This window comes from Mobula birostris, chromosome 22 (genome assembly GCF_030028105.1).
Source record: "Mobula birostris isolate sMobBir1 chromosome 22, sMobBir1.hap1, whole genome shotgun sequence".
NCBI lineage: Eukaryota > Metazoa > Chordata > Chondrichthyes > Myliobatiformes > Myliobatidae > Mobula > Mobula birostris.
The window spans coordinates 44,677,561-44,695,341 of record NC_092391.1 but is presented as its reverse complement, the minus strand read 5'-3'; the positions used below and the strand labels follow the sequence as shown (position 1 = coordinate 44,695,341).

The following is a 17,781-nucleotide window of genomic DNA, read 5'->3' as shown; positions in this document are numbered from 1 at the left end:
TACATCAATGCTTTGGGGAAGGGTGGCAAGGTTTCATAGTTTGCTCATGATACGAGACTGGGCAGAAGGGTACGCTGTGATTCTGCAGGGGTACACAGATAGAGCGATTCAGCAAACGTCTGGCAAATGGAATTTGACGCAGGGAAATGTGAGGTTCTGTTCTTCGGCAAGTTAAGTTGCAAATGGCTGAAGCTTAGAGGGATCTAGGTGCTCCAGTACACTGATCACAATAAAAACAAAAATAGCAAGCAAGTCCAATGCTAGTTAAGGCGCAAATTACATTTTTGCAAAGGGGTTGGAGTTTAAGAACAGGGAAGTATTGTTACATTTGTACAGGGTGTGTACACAGTTTTAGTCTCTGAACTTTTTAAAGAATGCAGTAGCATTGCAGGCAATCCAAAGGAGGTTCACTGCGTGAATTCCTGGAATGAGAGGGTTGTCCCATCGAGACGCATGAGCTCCTTGAGGATCAGATTTGTTGCCAATTGCTGTTTAGTTACTATATTTTTCTGCTCAATAACCTAACAAAGGCAACAAATAACAAAAATCTGTAGGGAATTGATCTTAAGTCCCAAATTTCCTGCAGTCTTTACTTCAACAGTATTAGATAACACTGAGAATTTTTACCGGATTGTTTTAAGTTCCAACTTTTAAATAAGTTGTTAATTCTCAGTGCAATAAGAGGAAGTGTTTACAGACCATCAAACCAATGCTCGCTCCAACCAAGTCCAATAAATCTTACTCCCCACCTTTCTCTTGTAAACTACTGCCCCCCTCCAGATTTTCCCACCAGCTACTTATAGTGGGACATCCAGTGGCCAAAGTCAGAATTGCACCCTGCCACCAAAGCAAGTGCCACACTTAAACAAGACCTAAACATTAAACCAGATGCCCAACTGCCTATACGTAAAAGGTCCAATGCTTAATAGTCCTCGACATCCTAGTGGGCATCCATTATGTCAATGTAAAGATAAAAGACATCAAAAGCTCATTACCTTCTGAAGATCTTGATATGCTTTTACGACATAATAATGACACAACCACTGAAACACTGCTTTAGCTCTAGTCAAAGAGACAATAAAAATACAAGTCTCTCTTGCTTTATAAGCTATACTTACCAAACACAAAGTTATCAGGTCTGAAAATCTGTCCAAAAGGTCCAGAGCGAACGGAGTCCATAGTACCAGGTTCTAAATCCATCAGCACCGCACGAGGCACATATTTACCACCTACACCAATAGACTATATGTCAATAAATCATGAAAACATAGCTTGGTTTAGAAATTTGTTACTGGAAATTCAATCAAAACTCTTTTTGTTTGCATTTTTATCATAAAGCCTAACCATTAATAGCAGATTCTTGTTCATGCATTCCCTACAACCAGCAGAGTACCTCCCGAGCATTGTTGTGCAATTGTCTAAACACCACAACATACCATTAGTGCACTGCACGGTCACCTAGGTCTGGATCCTGGTACTCAGAAAGTGTAAAATGAAAGTTTAAGATTCTGGTTTAAAAGAAGGAAATTAATATATTTTTGTTTTAAGTACCCTTGAAGGTAGTTATGAACTTAAGATTATGGAAAAGGCCCATAAAATGTGTAGCAGTTCAAATCATTTCTACGTTAAGTACCTCAGAGCTACATTATACTCAGAATTTTTACAGTACCTCTAGAGTAATTCAGGACTGTTTTTGATTGTGTCAATGACATCAGTCAACAGCTATGCACAGATGCAATAACCACTGCACAAATACAGTTTAGAGATACACACTACCCAAAGAACTAAGCTGTATAGACTGGAGAATGTTGACCAATTTGGTTCCCTTCAGTGTGCCTGTTAACCAGTACAAAATGATTTCCACATATATTATGTAAATAAACCCTTATTCTTCCTCTAAGCTGCAATAACACTTCATTTTAAGGAAGCTCTGTCCTGCATTTATCTCTGTCAGTTATCCAGGTATTAGAGACAGTTAGCGTAACAGATATCCAGTTCTACTCAAGTGGAGATGATTGGCTGTGCCTATAGCATTAGGTTATCATAGCCAGTAACTCAAGTCAAGACAGATTCAGTGATCAAAGATACCACTAAAGGCTTTCCAGGACATCAGAGATGTCTTCCTGCTTCAAAGAACAGGATCTCCCTTCCTGCACCACTGATGCTGCCCTTATTTGCATCTCCTCCATTACCTAGTCATCTGCACTCACTCCATCTTCTCACTGTTTTAACAGGGATAGAGCTCCTCTTGTCCCCACCTAACACCACAAGTCTCCGTATCCAATGCATTGTTCTCTACAACTTCTGCCATCTTCAATGGAACCCTACTACCAAATACATCTTTAATCCCCCCCCCCCCAACCCACCCACACATTCTGCTTTCCACATTTGTCCCGCCCCACTAACCTCCCTTCCGGCACACATCCCTACCAGTGACAGAAATACTACACCTGCCCATTCACCTCCTTCCTCACTTCCATTCAGGATTCCAAATTGTCCTTCCAGGTGAGCAACACTTCACCTGTGAATCTGTCGGGGTCGTCTATTGTGTTTGGTACTCCCAATCCAGCCTCCTCTACACTGTTGAGACTCTGCACAAATTGGGGGACCACTTTGTTGATCCACTGCAAAAAGCAGAATTTCCCTGTGGCCAACCATTTTAATTCCTATCCTTATCCCTGTTCCGACATGTCAGATATGGCACTCTCTTCTGCCACAACGAAGCCATTGTCAGGTTGGAGGAGCAACACCTCATTTTCCATCTAGGTAGCCTCCAAGCCTGATGGTATAAACATCGATTTTTCCAACTTCAGGTAATTTCTTCCCCCCCCCCCCCCGCCTTCTATTCCCTACTCTGGCATCCTACCTCCCCCCAGTGCTTCCCCTCCTCCCTTTCTCCCATCGTCCACTCTCCTCTCCTATCAGATATATTCTCTAGCCCTTTGCCTTTTCCACCCATCGCCTCCCAGCTTCTTACTTCATCTGTCAACCCCACCCAACCTGGCTTAATTCCATAGATGCTGCCTGGTCTGCTGAGTTCCTCCAGCATTTTATGTGTGTTGTTTCACCTATCACCTTCTAGCTGGTCTTCCTTCCCCGCCTTCTTATTCTGAAATCTTTCCCCTTCCTTTCCCAGTCCTGATGAAAGGCCTCGGCCCGAAACATCGACTGTTTATTCATTCCCCGAGATGCTGCCTGACCTGCCGAGTTCCTCCAGCATTTTGTGTGTGTTACTATCTCTCCCGCATCATTTTCTAATGATCTGATATCCACTCTTGTGGAGTTGGATTTCCAGAATCTGCAGAATCTCTTGTATTTACAAAGTTTTGTCACGTTAGCTGGAATTCAGTTAGTGATGGGTAAATCTCCTTGATTTTGACATCTCAGACCACTAAGTTAGCCATATCAGCATCCATGGAGGTGGTACAGACTACTGCGGATTCTTCCTTGGAGATCCTCGATCACAGATGTTGTGAGAGCAACCAATGCTGCATGATGAACAGTGAAGTTGGAAATCTATACTCTGAAGCACAACATAATAAACTTCTTCACCAAACTTATATGCACTGCAACTAATAGATGCATCAACACCTGATTCTACGTAAGCATCGTTCTTCCCAGAGAAGTAGAATTCACCTGGTAATAACTTGCTGTAATGGAGGTTGAAATGCAACATTTGTTTTGGTAATCTGATGTTGAGTGACACCTGACTCCAGAAATAGTCACTATATTCTGAGCACTGTCACGTCAAGAGATATCTAGGTGACAGGGGAAACGGTTCAAAGACATTCTCGAAGCCTCCTGGAAATGGCAGAACCCTTTAGACTGATGGAAATCTTTTGCCCGCGATTACACAAAATGAAGAGAGCATTTAGGATGCCACCAAGAGCTAGTCCATCGTTAGAGTACAGAAGTCCAGATAAAACAGCAAAAGGCTCATACCCCGCTTAGTCTTTTGTCACATGCGAAGTAGAGTTTTTGTGTCACAACACTGCCCTCATTAGTCTCCCCAGATCCACTCAAACCAAGTCATCCTCAACTCTGAGGGTCTGCCTGATAGGAGATTTAGACACCAGAGCTTTCCATCCAATGAACTACATAATCTGATTCTTTGCTCAGTGTCATCATTCCCCCTCGCAAGCTGCAACAGCTCCTACATAGCCCTCCAATTTTCTAACACTATGTGCTTGTGTAAGTTTCTTAAGTGCCCCTAATGTATCTGCCTTTACCACCACCCCTCAAGCGTGTTCCACATACCCACCACTCTCTGTGTAAAGAACTTACCTTTGACATTCCCCCCTCCCATATTTTCCTCCAGTCACCTTAAAATTAAGTTCCCTTGTATAAAGTCTCTGGTTGTCCAGGTGATCGATGTGTCTGATCATTTTGTACATAAAATAAAGTCACCTCTCATCCTCCTTCACTCCAGAGAGAAAAGCCCTTGCTTGCTCAACCTGTTTTCAAAAGGCATACCCTCTAGTCCAGACTTCCAGCATCCTGGTAAATCTCCTCTGTACCTTCTCTAAAGCTTCCACATCCTTCCATAATTCAGCAACTGGAACTGAACACAATATTCCAATTGAGGTCTAACCAGGGTTCTATAGAGCTGCAATATTACCTCACACTCTTGAACTCAATCCCCCAAAATGAAGGCCATCACACCACACACTTTTATTACAACCCTATCAACTTGCACAGCAACTTTGAGAGATTATGGACAAGGCTCCTCTGTTCCTCCACACTGCCAAGAACTCTGCTGTTAACCCTGTATTCTGCCTTCAAATTTTACCTTCTGAAGTGAATCACTTTGCACTTCCTCAGGTTGAACTTCATCTGCCACTTCTCAGCTCAGATCTGCATCGTTAATGTCCCACTGCAACCTTTACAAGTAGACCAACCTTTATGTCATCTGCAAACTTACTAACCCACTCCTTCACTTCCCCATCCAAATCATTTATAAAAAAAAATCACAAAGAGTAGGTGTTCCAGAACAAATCCCTACAGATCACTGCTGGTTACTCATCTCCAGACAGAATGCACTTGATCTACAATCACTCTGCCTTCTATGGGCAAGCCAATTCTGTACCCCCACAGCCAAGTTTCCCTGGATCCATAGCTCCCGGCTTTATGGATGAGCCAACCATGGGGAATTTTCTCAAATACCTTACTAAAGTCTGCATACACAACCGCTGCTCTACTATTATCACTGTAATTTGTCACATCCTCAAACAATTCAATTAGGCTCATGAAGCATGACCTGCCCCTCACAAAGCCATCCCGACTATCCTTAATCAGACTATACTTCTCCAAATGCTCATAAATCCTGTCTCTAAGAATCTTCTCCAATAATTTGCCCAATACTGAAGTAAGACTCACTGGTCTATAATTCCCAGGATTCCCCCTACTCCCTTTCTTCAACAAAGAAACATTTGCCACCCTCCAAGCATCTAGTACTACTCTTGTGATCAGCGAGGAGTCAAAGATCATAGCCAAAGGTGTAGCAATCTCTTTCCTCTCTTCCAGTAGTAACCGGAGGTATATCCCATCTGGCCCTGAGGACTTATACATTCTAATGTTTTCAAAAGTTCTTGCACATACTTTTTCTTACATGCTCCAGCACATTAGTCTGTTTTACACTGTCCTCACAAGCATCAAGGTCCTTCACACTGATGAGCACTGAAGCAAAGTATTCATTAAGGACCTTGCATCTCCTCTGACTCCAGGCATGTTTCCTCTTCTACCCCGATCAGACCTGCCCTCATTCTAGCCATCACATACATGTTGAATGCCTTGGGCTTTCCTTAATCCTATTTATCAAGACCTTCTCATGCTGCCTTCCAGCTCTCCTAAGTCCATTCTTCAACTTCTTCCTGGCTACCTTGTAACTCTCTAGAGCCCTGTCTGATCCATGTTTCCTAAACCTTAAGTAAGCTTCTTTCTTCCACTTGACTAGATGTTCCACCTCTTGTCAACCACGGTTCCTTAATCCTAACATCCTATCCCTGTCTCAATTGGAATAGTCTTATCCAAAATCCCCTGCTCCCTGAACAACCTCCATATTTCTGCTGCGCATTTCACTGACTACATCCATTCCTAAGTTCCTGACTAATAGAATCATAATTCTCCCTCCCCCAATTAAATATTTGGAACAGCTTGTGGTTGAGTCCACTTGGGAAAAGGAAATGCTGCATTGAGTATGTGTAAGGAACCAGATTTGATTTGAACTTAAGGTACAGGAACCCTCACGAGGCAGAGATCATATGATAGAATTCACCCAGCAGTTTGAGAAAAACATAAAATCAGATGTATCAGTATTACAATGGAGTAAAGGGAATTTCAGAGGCATGAGGTGAGCCAGCCAAAGTTGATTGGAAGGGGACACTAGCAGAATTGACGGCAGAACAGCAATGGCTGGAGCTTCTGGGAACAATTCAGAAGGTGCAAGATAGATACATTCTAAAGAAGAAAAAATATTCTAAACGGAGGATGAGGCTATCATGGCAGGCAAGGGAAGTCAAAGACAGCATAAAAACAAAAGAGAGGGTACATAATATAGCAAAAATTAGTGGGAAGTTAGAAAACTGGGAAGCTTTTAAAAACCAACAGAAGGCAACTAAAAAAGCACTAAGGAGAGAAAAGATGAAATATGAAGGCAAGCTAGCCAATAATATACCAGAAGTTTTGTCCAGATATATAAAAGAGTAAAAGTGAGGCGAGAGGAATTTGTACCTCTGGAAGATGATGCTGGAGAGGTAGTAAATGACAGACGAGCTTAATAAGTATTTTGCGTTAGTCTCCACTATGGAAGACACTAGTAGTATACCAGATATTCAAGGGTGTCAGGGGATAGAGGTGAGTGTAGTTGCTATTACTAAGGAGAAAGTGCCAGGGAAGCTGAGAAGTCTGAAGGTAGATAAGTCACTTGGATGAGATGGACTATACTCCAGGGCTCTTAAAGAGGTAGATGAAAAGATTGTGGAGGCATTAGCAGTGTTCTTTCAAGAATCACCAGATTCTGGAATGGTTCCAAAGGACCAGAAAATTGCAATGTCACTCCACTCTTTAAGAAGGGATGGAGGCCAAAGAAAGGAAATTATAGGCCAGTTAACCTGACTTCAGTGGTTGGGAATATGTTGGAGTCCATTATTGAAGATGAGGTTTTGGTGGGACATGATAAAATAGGCCAAAGTCAGCATGGTTTCCTTAAAGAGAAATATTGCCTGACAAATTCATTGGAATTCTTTGAGATAATAGGCAGAATAGACAAAGGAGAGTCAGTAGATGTTGTTACTTAGATCTTAAGGCGGCTGAACCTCAGGCTGCAAAATAAAAGCCTGTGGTATTACAGGAAAGATACTTGCATGGATAGAAGATCCGCTGACTGGCGGGAGACAGATAAATAAATAATTTACATGAATAACATGAAAAAAAGAGTCCTTAAATGAGTGCAGTTACCCCCTTTTGTTCAAGAGCCTGATAGTTGAGGGGTAGTAATTGGTCTCGAACCTGGTGGTGCGAGTCCTGAGGTACCTGTACCTTCCACCTGATGGCAGCAGCAAGAAAAGAGCACGGTCTGGGTGGTGAGGATCTTTGATGATGCATGCTGCTTTTCTATGGCAATGTTTCATGTAGATGTGCTCATTGATTGGGAGGGCTTTACCCATGATGTACTCGAATCCACTACCTTTTGTAGGATTTTCCACTCAAAGACATTGGTGTTCCTATACCACGCCATAGTGCAGCTAGTCAGCACACTGCCCACCACACATCAATAGAAGCTTGCCAAGATTTTTGACGACATGCTATATTTCCACAGACTCCCAAGGAAGTAGAGGCACTGTCATCCTTTCTTCAGAATTATATGATGGGTCCAGGACAGGTCCTCAGAAATAATGACACCCAGGATTTTAAAGTTACTGACTCTCTCCACCTCTGACCCTCCAATGATTACTGGCTCATGGACCTCTGGTTTCCCTCTCCTGAAGTCTACAATCAGTTCCTTGGTCTTATTGACATTGAGTGAGAGGCTGTTGTTATTACACCACTCAGCCAAAGTCACTGAATCAGTAGTGAGGAAGGCAAATGCAATGTTAGCATTCATTTCAAGAGGACAAGAATATAGAAGCAAGGATAATGCTGAGGCTTTATAAAGCATTGGTCAAACCGCTCTTGGAATACGGCCAGCAGTTTGGGCTGCTTTTCCAAGTAAGGATGTGCTTTCATTGGAGAGGGTCCAAGGGGGTTTATGAGAGTGATCCTGAGTATGAAGAGCATTTGATGGCTCCAGGCCTGTAACTGCTGGAGTTTAGAAGAAGGAGGGTTAATCTCATTGAAACCTGTCAAACATTGGAAGACCTAGATAGAGTGGATGTGGAGAATATGTTTCCTATCGTGAGTGAGTCAAGTGCCAGAGGGCACAGCCTCGGAACAGAGGGACATCCCTTTAGGACAGAGACAAGAACATTCTTTAGCCAGAAGGTGGTGAATTTGTGGAATTCATTGCCACAGATGGCTGTGGAGGCCAAGTCATTGGGTATATTTAAAGCCATGATTGATTAGTAAGAGCATGAAAGGTACAGGTAGAGCGGGAGAATGGGGTTGAGAGGGATAATAAATCAGCAATGATGGAATGACAGAGCAGACTCTATGGGGCAAATGGCTTAATCCTGTTCCTATGTCTTATAGTCCATTGAATCACCCATCACAACAGCATTGCTCTTCTCCCCCTTCCCTTCGGAGCTAGAGACATGGTCAGTGTCAGAAACCTGGTTGCTGCAGCTTCCCCTGGTTTCCCCCAACACCGTGCAAAGCCGTATACCCACTAATGAGAACTCTGCACTGTCTGTCTATTCTGTTTTCCCTACCCTGACATTCCCCCAGCTGCCTACCTCCCATAACTTATGGTTGACTACCTGCCTGCTGTCTGTAGGTCTTATCTGTCTCCACATTCTCGTAGAACTGTGGCTCATCCAGCTGTAGCTCCGCTTTCCTAACCTGGTCTGTAAGGAGCTGCAGCTGGGTGTACCTCACACAGATGTAGTCTGGAGGTCTCCCGGAATTCCCACGTCTGACTTGAACCAGTAGCCCTGGACCCATTCTCACCACACTAGCTAGGCACTAATAGACAAAGAAAGAAAGAAAGAAACTTCCCAGAAATTTACCTTAGCCCTCACCTCTTCTCACCAAAGCACCTTTAAGCCAAAGCCTCAAACTCTCCATTCTAACACGGGCCCACTCAAATATGGTCACATCCACAATGACTGCTCCACTTAAATCTGAATTCTTTTTATTGGTCCTTGACAAGTGCATAATTACCGTGATCTGAAGCACACAGTATGTCCTGATTGGCCCTGCTAGCATTTTTTAAAGACTGAGATAAGGAGAATGTCCCTCCCAGAGAGTGTTGTGAACCTATATAACTCCCTACCACTGAAAGCAGTTGAAGCCGAATCATTAAATTCAAAAAGGAGTTGGATATTTTTCTTAGGGCCAGAGGGATCAAGGGAAATGCAGAGAAAGCTGGATCAGGGTATGGAATTTCGATGATCAGCCACAATCACATTGAAGCAGTGTGGCAGAAGAGGGATCTGGGAGTGCAGATACATAATTCCTTGAAAGTGTAATCACAGGTAGATAGTGTTGTAAAGAGAGCCTTTGGCATATTGGCCTTCATAAATCAAAGTATTGTGTTACAGGAGCTGGGACGCTATGTTGAAGTTATACAAGACCACGGTGAAGCCTAATTTAGAGTATTGTGTGCAGTTCTGGTCACCTATCTAGAGGAAAGATATCAATAAGACTACCAGTCCAGAGGAAATTTACAAGGATGTTGCCAGACTCGAACACCTGAATTGCAGGAAAAGGATGAATAGGTTAGGACTAGAGTGTTAGGAGAACAAGAGCAGATCTGATTGAGGTATACAAAATTATTGTACAAATTGCATGCACTGAGTACTGAGGCCCCGAGGTCCTGAACTGCACCACAGTTGGAAAAATGGAGCTATGTCCTGTGCCCTAAAAGGACAATCTAACCAGACCTGTTCCTAACCATTCCAAAAGTGATGGAAAGGATCAACAATCAAGTAGCACCCACTATTAACCAGTAATGTGATTACCAAAGTGAATTTGAATTCAGACTAGACCCCTCACTCTTAGTACAGTCAGTACAAACAAGGCTTGCCTGTAATAAAATTGTAATGTAATGTGATAGCAGCCGATTTCCAAAGATAAGGCAAGAATGCCTGCCTTTGGCACTGAAGAATAATTTGAGGAAGGACAACCAAAAATTGTTGCAAAATCTAAAACACAGGGTATCAAGATGGGAAGTGGAGGCATATCTTGACTAAAAATTATAGCTACTAACACTTGAAGATCAATTATCTCAGTCCAAATAATTATTGAAGGAGTTCTTCATGGCTGCCTTCTAGGCTCAAGTACATTTAGCTGCTTCATCAATGACTTACTCACTTTTATACTGTCAGTCGCTAATTATTACACACAGTTCAGCACAATTTACAATTCCTTAGATAATGAAACAATTCAAAGTTAAATATTCAAAAGTAAATTTATTATTAAAGTACATACATGTCATCATACACAACCATGAGGTTTGTTTTCGTGGCTACCTGCAGAAAATACTGGACAACATTTTGGCTTTAATTGAAGTGTGGCAAGTAACAATCACACCACTCAAGCAATAACCATTTTTAACAAGGTGTGTTCAACAACTCAAAGCTTTTTTGAACGGCACCATTCACACCTGAAGCTTCCCTCACAGCAATATACCATATCCACATTTCTCTCTATCCTGACAGCAGCTTACCTTCGTAAAAATAAATCAATATTCTGGAACGCCCTATACAGCAACACTGAGGAAGCTTGATATTTATCTTTCTTTAGCACCTTGTGACTACAGATTAGCTCCAGCAATGCAGAATGACTCATTAGTATAATCATAACAATACTTTACATCAGCACACCACCACGGAGATGAACCGATAAAAGCCATACTGGTGGAAATGCCACCAACTCCTGCAGCATCTCCGTTTGCATATGTGTCAGTATTCTTTCAAAACTACTGGATTGAAGTCTGGCAACTCACAACATAGACCTTAGGTGGTCAAGTGGGCCCATTGCTGCCTTCTCAAGAGCAACTTCAGACGGTTATAAACATCACCAAATCTCACGTCCGGAAGATAAAATTAATACATTACATTTTTATATTGATAAAGCAAAGTTGTGCACTCATAGTATATATGACTGAAGATTAAGGAGTTGAATATCCCAGGTACTGTTCTGTCTACATGGTGTGGTCGATTCCTAATATCTTGTCATTAACCTTCTTTTTGGTGCTGCTTGATTATAAGTAAAGTGGCTGCCATGAGATTTATTGTCCAGGTTAGCCCCCATTGGGCAGCTCCTCTTGTGGTCGTCTACGTCAAAGACAAAATCCCTCTGCTTCAATCCGAACAAAAGGAGAGCTGCTGAAACTTCTACAGGTCTGGGGATTCCTCGCCTTCCTACAGATCTTTAAAGAATAGAATGGTAACATGAACAAAGCCTCTCACTCCATGCTTCTGTATGGATTCCCAATTGGAAGTGTTTCAATCAACACAATCAAGAAACTCTAGGCATCCAGACCAATTCCATATGTTCCTCGATTCTGGGCAGTGATGAGCCAAGGATTCCCATGAATAAATGTGAATATAATCGCTACTTTTTCAAGAGACTGAGAATTTCCTTGATCTTGGCACCTGGAGGACTTGGAAGAGACCATTTAGGTAGTCATGTTCCCATGTGCTGGCTATCCTAGAATTTTTTGGGTGGTGTTGTCAGAAGAATGTAGGGTAGTCTACAGAGTGAAAACATTTGTGGAAGGAATGAATGCTTAGGCTGGTAGGTATTCGAGCAGGCTGGTTTCCTCTAAGCTTTGTGAGTGTTGTTGAAGCTACACTTATTCGGTTAAATGAAGCATACTCCATCACTCTCCTGACTGGTGCCCTGTAATGGAAAGTTTTTGAGTTGACAGGAAACAAGTTACTTAATGAAGGACACAACACAGCTGCTGATCAGATCCTGTAGCTATGAAACACAATTTGCTTCCTGTGAAGGTATATTGGAAACAACATCAAGGATATTGGTATGGGGAACAGATAGACTGCAGGGTAAAAGCAAGGGAATAGAACTGACAATTGCTCATTGCCAAGAAACTTTGAGGGTCTAAACGGCCACACTTCTTGTTGCAGCATTTTTATGAAAGGAAGGCTAAACACCAGGAGGAATCTTTACCACCCTTTCTCAAACAGCAATAGTAACATTAATAAACATTAGTAACAAATCTCTTGGTCTCTACACCATGACAGATATTTTTTTCGTTCCTACCACCCTCTTTGCCCTGCCACAGATGAGAATATCTTTGATTTCCAAATGTAATTTTTAATGGAAGGTCATTTATCTGAAACATTAATTCTGTTTCTCTCTCCACAACTGTTGGCTAATGGGCTAAGCATTTACTGTCTTTTGGTCTTTCAAGATATCTGTAACTCATAGATTTGGTTAGGATAGAAGACTAGAAGCATAATTGAATTTGAAGGGTTTTAAACTTTATCCTTGAACCCTCTTGTGAGGCAACCCATGTCTGAGACAGAAGCTGTGTAAATAGGCAATCACATTCCTGCAGGGTTAGGATATGTAGGGGTTTCAGAGGATTATCTTACATTAGCAGTCGAAGCTCTAAGGTTGCAATGATATTGGGATATGGGGCTTATGCATAAAATGGGAGAGATTCAATGAAGATTGAATCTCCATTGCTAAAAGTCTCAGCTAGGGTCAATCGATCTGGGACTATGATGCAGTGAGTGGAGGCCCAAGCTCTCTAAATGTGGAGTTGGAATGAGCGTCACATACAGTACAAGTAAATGTTAGAAAAATATATGTTCTTCAGTAGCAGGTGATCCTAAAGTCTGATTGTACCATGTGTCTCTCATCAAACTTAACCTGTAATGGAAGCTTCCAACAGGGACTCTTATTGCATGTACAGAATATTACTACCTTACATACTGATTTCAGTAGACATCAGGGAGTATTCATTTCTCTACTCACCAGAGTGGCAGTGGGAAGGGGCAGGGAAGAAGGCAAGACAGCAGTCAAAGGTAGAAAAATGCCCCCAAATTGTTTGCCTTCTGGTGATGTCTTCTGCACTTGTTTGAACTTGGATATGTTCTTATTGGTTTGTGCTTCCATTCAAAATACAGATAATTAAATTAATTATCAGAAGGTATTTCTGTACTTCCCACTTGGTATTAGTTACTAAAAGCCCCCTGATTTTGGATTGTTATTGCAAGAGGAGAGATTTTAATACCTGACATCTCTTTATGAATCAAGTGTTAAAAATAATGTTGAACTTTGAGGGTGTTTGATCAAATCCACAAAATTTCTAAGGAAATTATCTCTCTTTGTCCTGAAGTACCAGGTTGTACCATTCTCATGGGACACAAATTACCAAATGTTATTGGCAGCAGAATTTTTTTTTTAAAGTTCTAAACAATTCTAGAATTGTAAATGGTGGAAGTGATCACAGAATGTGATGTAGGGAGCAATCACTATTTTTATCCATATTATATAACCTAAGATATATAAATATGCCAATTAATACCTGTAGCCTCATTATAATAGACATTAATTCTCTCCAGCTGGAGATCACTGTCTCCGTGGTAGGTTCCAGTAGGATCGATGCCATGCTCATCACTAATAACTTCCCAGAACTAAAATAAAATATAAAGTCATTGTTAACATATGTAAATCAGTAAGGCATGTTTAAGAGAACTAGACCTAGAATGTATGGACACTATCATCAATTGGAGGTAATTCATCCCTGATCCCTGAGCCTTTTACACTTCTAAAGTGGTACATTCTTAACAGAGCCCACTTGAGCTAATGAAAAAACTTGTGCATTGTTATATTTTGAAATAAAAGATATACAAGTTAAATACAGATGAGACACACATAAGTGAGTATCCCATTAAGTATTTGGCTTATCTAGCTGGAAGACTTAGACCACAACACTAGCTTTATTAAGCAAACAATTTTGAGAATGGTCAAATGTATTCTGAAGGATAAAATAAATTAAAGGCTTTCTTCATCAAAACCGACTTCCTAAAAAAAACTAGCAAGTAGCAATATACAACAATGTCTCAATTTTACAGTGCAGACAACAGCAACTGAAAAGAAACTGTCTTCAGGAGAAAAATATCATAGTCCACTTGAGTATATGGGTTAGGGAAGGACTGGTGTAAATGTGTGGTTGATGATGGCATAGACACAGTGGACTGAGAGGTCTGCTTCCATGTGGACACAAACTGGAGAATCTCTTCACTTACTCTCTGCCAACCTGATCAGTTCATGAGTCATGAACTCCTTTCCTCAACACACACATGTAAAAAGAAATAAAATCATGAGAACGCAGGGAAATTCTTCAGTAGATGGAGCCATGCTTAGAAAAAAAGAAATATGAGTGCAGCTGTTGATGACCAATTCTATGACTGTGGATGTTCCTGATGGCGGTATCCTGAATCCAATTATTTATAACCACTTTATCATTTGTCTTCCATCTATTGTAGTCAAAAGTGAGAGCACTGGCCAATGATTGCAGCACTTAGCCCATACCTACATGCAACAGGACCTACAGATCAAAATCAGGTTTAACTGACATATGTCATGAAATTTGTTGTTTTGTGGCTGCAGTACAGTATAGTACATTATGTAAAATATACAGTGCCTATAAAACGTATTCCCCCCCAGCAGAAATTTTCATGTTTTATTGTTTTATAACAGTGAATCACAAGGGATTTAATTTGGCTTTTTTGACTCTTTCGTGTCGAAGTGAAAGCAAATCTCAACAAAGTGATCTAAATTAATTACAAATATAAACACAAAATAATTGATTGCATAGGTATTCACCCTCTTTAATATGACACACCAAATCACCACTGGTGCAGCCAATTGGTTTTAGAAGTCACATAATTAGTTAAATGGAGATCTGTGTGCAGTCAAGGTGTTTCAATTGATTGTGGTAAAAATACACCTGTATCTGGAAGGTCCAACTGCTGGTGAGTGAGTATCCTGGCAAAAACTGCACCATGAAGACAAAAGAACACTCCAAGTAACACCATGGGAAGGTTATTGAAAAGCACAAGTCAGGAGATGGATACAAGAAAATTTCCAAGTCACTGAAATCCCTTGGAGTACAGTTAAGTCAATCATCAAGAAATGTAAAGAATATGGCTCAGCTGTAAATCTGCCTAGAGCCGGACATCCTCAAAAACTGAGTGACTGTGCAAGAAAGTGAAGGAGGCCACCAAGAGACTGACAACTTTGGAGGAGTTACAAGCTTCAGTGACTGAGGTGGGAGAGACTGAGCATACAATAATTGTTGCCCGGGTGCTTCACCAGTCACAGCTTTATGGGAGCGTAGCAAAGAGAATGCCACTACTGGAAAAAAAAAACTCACATTAAATCTTGGCTAGAGTTTGCCAGAGGTATGCAGGAGTCTCTGAAGTCAACTAGAAGAAGGTTCTATGGTCTGATGAAACCAAAATTGAGCTTTTTGGCCAGACTAAACACTATGTTTGGTGTAAGCCAAACACAGCACATCATCAAAAAACACACCATCCCTACTGTGAAGTGTGGTGGTGGCTGCATCATGCTGTGGGGATGCTTCACTGTAGCAGGCCCTGGAAGGCTTGTGAAGGTAGAGGGTAAATGAATGCAGCAAAGTACAGGGAAATCAAATCGGAAAACCTGATGCAGTCTGCAAGAGAACTGCGACTTGGGAAATTTGTTTTCCAGCAAGACAATGACCCCAACCATAAAGTCAAAGCTAGACTGTAATGGCTTAAAAACAACAAGTTTAATGTCCTGGAGTGGCCAAGTCAGAGTCTAGACCTCAGTCCAATTGAGAATGTGTGGCTGAACTAGAAAAGGGCTAATCCCCATGCAATCTGACAGAGTTTGAGCAGTTTTGTATAGAGGAATGGGGGAAAAATTTGCAGTATCAAGATGTTCAAAGCTGATAGAGACCTATCCACACAGATTTAAGGCTCTAATTGCTGCCAAAGGTGCATTTACTAATTACTGACTTGAAGAGGGTGAATACTTATGCAGTTATTTTATGTTTAAAATTTGTAATTAATTTAGATCACTTTGTAGAGATCTGTTTTCATTTTGACACGAAAGAGCGTTGTTCTGTTGACCAGTGTCAAAAAAGTCAAATTAAATCCACTGTGATTCAAGGTTATAAAACATGAAAACTTAAGAGGGGTGAATATTTTTATAGGCACTGTATTGTAAATTGCAATAAGAAATATGTATTAAAATTTTTTAAACAAGTTGTGCAAAAAGAAATAGTGAGGTAGGGTTTGTGGGTTCATGGACCATTCAGAAAACCGTTGGCGGAGGGGAAGAAGCTAACCCTAAAATGTTGACTGTTCAGGCTCCTGTACCTTCCCGAGATGGCAGTAATGAGAAGAGGGTATGTCCTGGGTGGTAGGGTCTGTAATGACGGACGGATGCCGCCTTTTGAAGATGTCCTCGATGCTAAGAAGCTCAATGGCATGATAGATCTAGCTGAGTTGTAAGCTCTGCCGCTTTTTCTGATCCTGTGCAGTGGCCCCTCCATAGTAGGCAGTGATGCAACCAGTTAGAATGCTCTCCACAGTACATCTGTAGAAATTTGCGAGTGATTTCAGTGACATACCAACTCCTAATGAAATATTGATGCTGGTGTGCCTTCTTCATAACTGCATCAATATACTGAGCCCTGGATAGATCTCCAGAGGCTGACACTTAGGAACTTTCCACTGCTGACCCCTCGATGAGGACTGGTGTGTGTTCCTTTGACTTCCTCTTCCTGAAGTCCACAATCAATTGCTTGGTCTTACTGACACTGGCACAGGGTTGTTTCATCACCAGGCAACCAGCTGACATAGCTCACTCCTGTACACATCGAGGCATGAACAATCGCCAGCAGTAAATTATGTCCCCATGAAATTCAAAGACATTATCACCATCACATTCCCCGACATTGACCTAATCTAAGTGTTATGGTTACTAAGGTAAGTTAGAGTCGTGATCCCTTCTAATACCTAAAGTTAAACCCATCATCCACAAGGCATAAATCAAACTGTGATGGAATAGCCCTCACTTGCCTGAATACGTCAAGCTGAGCACCATTCAGGGACAAAGCAGAATTAGAGGATGCTGTTTCTAAAGTTAAGCCTTCAAAGGAAATAATGATCTTGAAATATAAAACCTGATGGCCAGGTGAAGACCCAATATCAATATGATGTTAAGTACCATATAGAACAGATGCTGCCATAACGTTCATCACACAGACACACCAATCTTGAGTTGCTTTCTTAAGGACTACAGTGAATCAGCATGCACAGCAGCCACCAGCAGCCTGATTCCTTGAACTCTATTCTCCAAGAAAACCATCAACTGGCTACCTTGTAAACTCATTTGTCCATTACATAACATGCACGCTAGACCCCTGGCTTATCTAATATTTTCTGAAATAACTGGTCAACAAAAATAGATACATCTCTTCCTCATTTTATTAGTCTCATTCCAAATCTTACTCTCTTCTTTCCCTGCCTTAGTTATAGCTTCACAGCATAATAGTTACAATACTTGCAAAAAAAGAGCTTGAATGCTGAAAGACAACGGACACTTTGACCCTCTCATTGACCCTATGCATCTACTGTATACAGGATTACAAATGTG

The 17,781-nt window shown here is 41.4% G+C and overlaps 1 protein-coding gene across 4 annotated transcripts in view; it reads right to left on the bottom strand.

Annotated features, from left to right (window-relative positions):
* The window catches only part of LOC140186385 (tubulin beta-4 chain-like), a 68,544-nt gene that overhangs the window by 24,973 nt on the left and 25,790 nt on the right, over positions 1-17,781 (bottom strand). For 2 of the 4 annotated variants that reach the window (XM_072240581.1, XM_072240582.1), the window contains exons 2-3: positions 13,655-13,763; positions 1,119-1,229 (exon numbers count right to left, since the gene is read on the bottom strand). In XM_072240581.1, the coding sequence (XP_072096682.1) occupies positions 1,119-1,229; positions 13,655-13,763 (220 nt within the window). The remainder of the gene's footprint in view (positions 1-1,118; positions 1,230-13,654; positions 13,764-17,781) is intronic. The other 2 variants (XM_072240584.1, XM_072240583.1) reach the window with 1 other exon arrangement.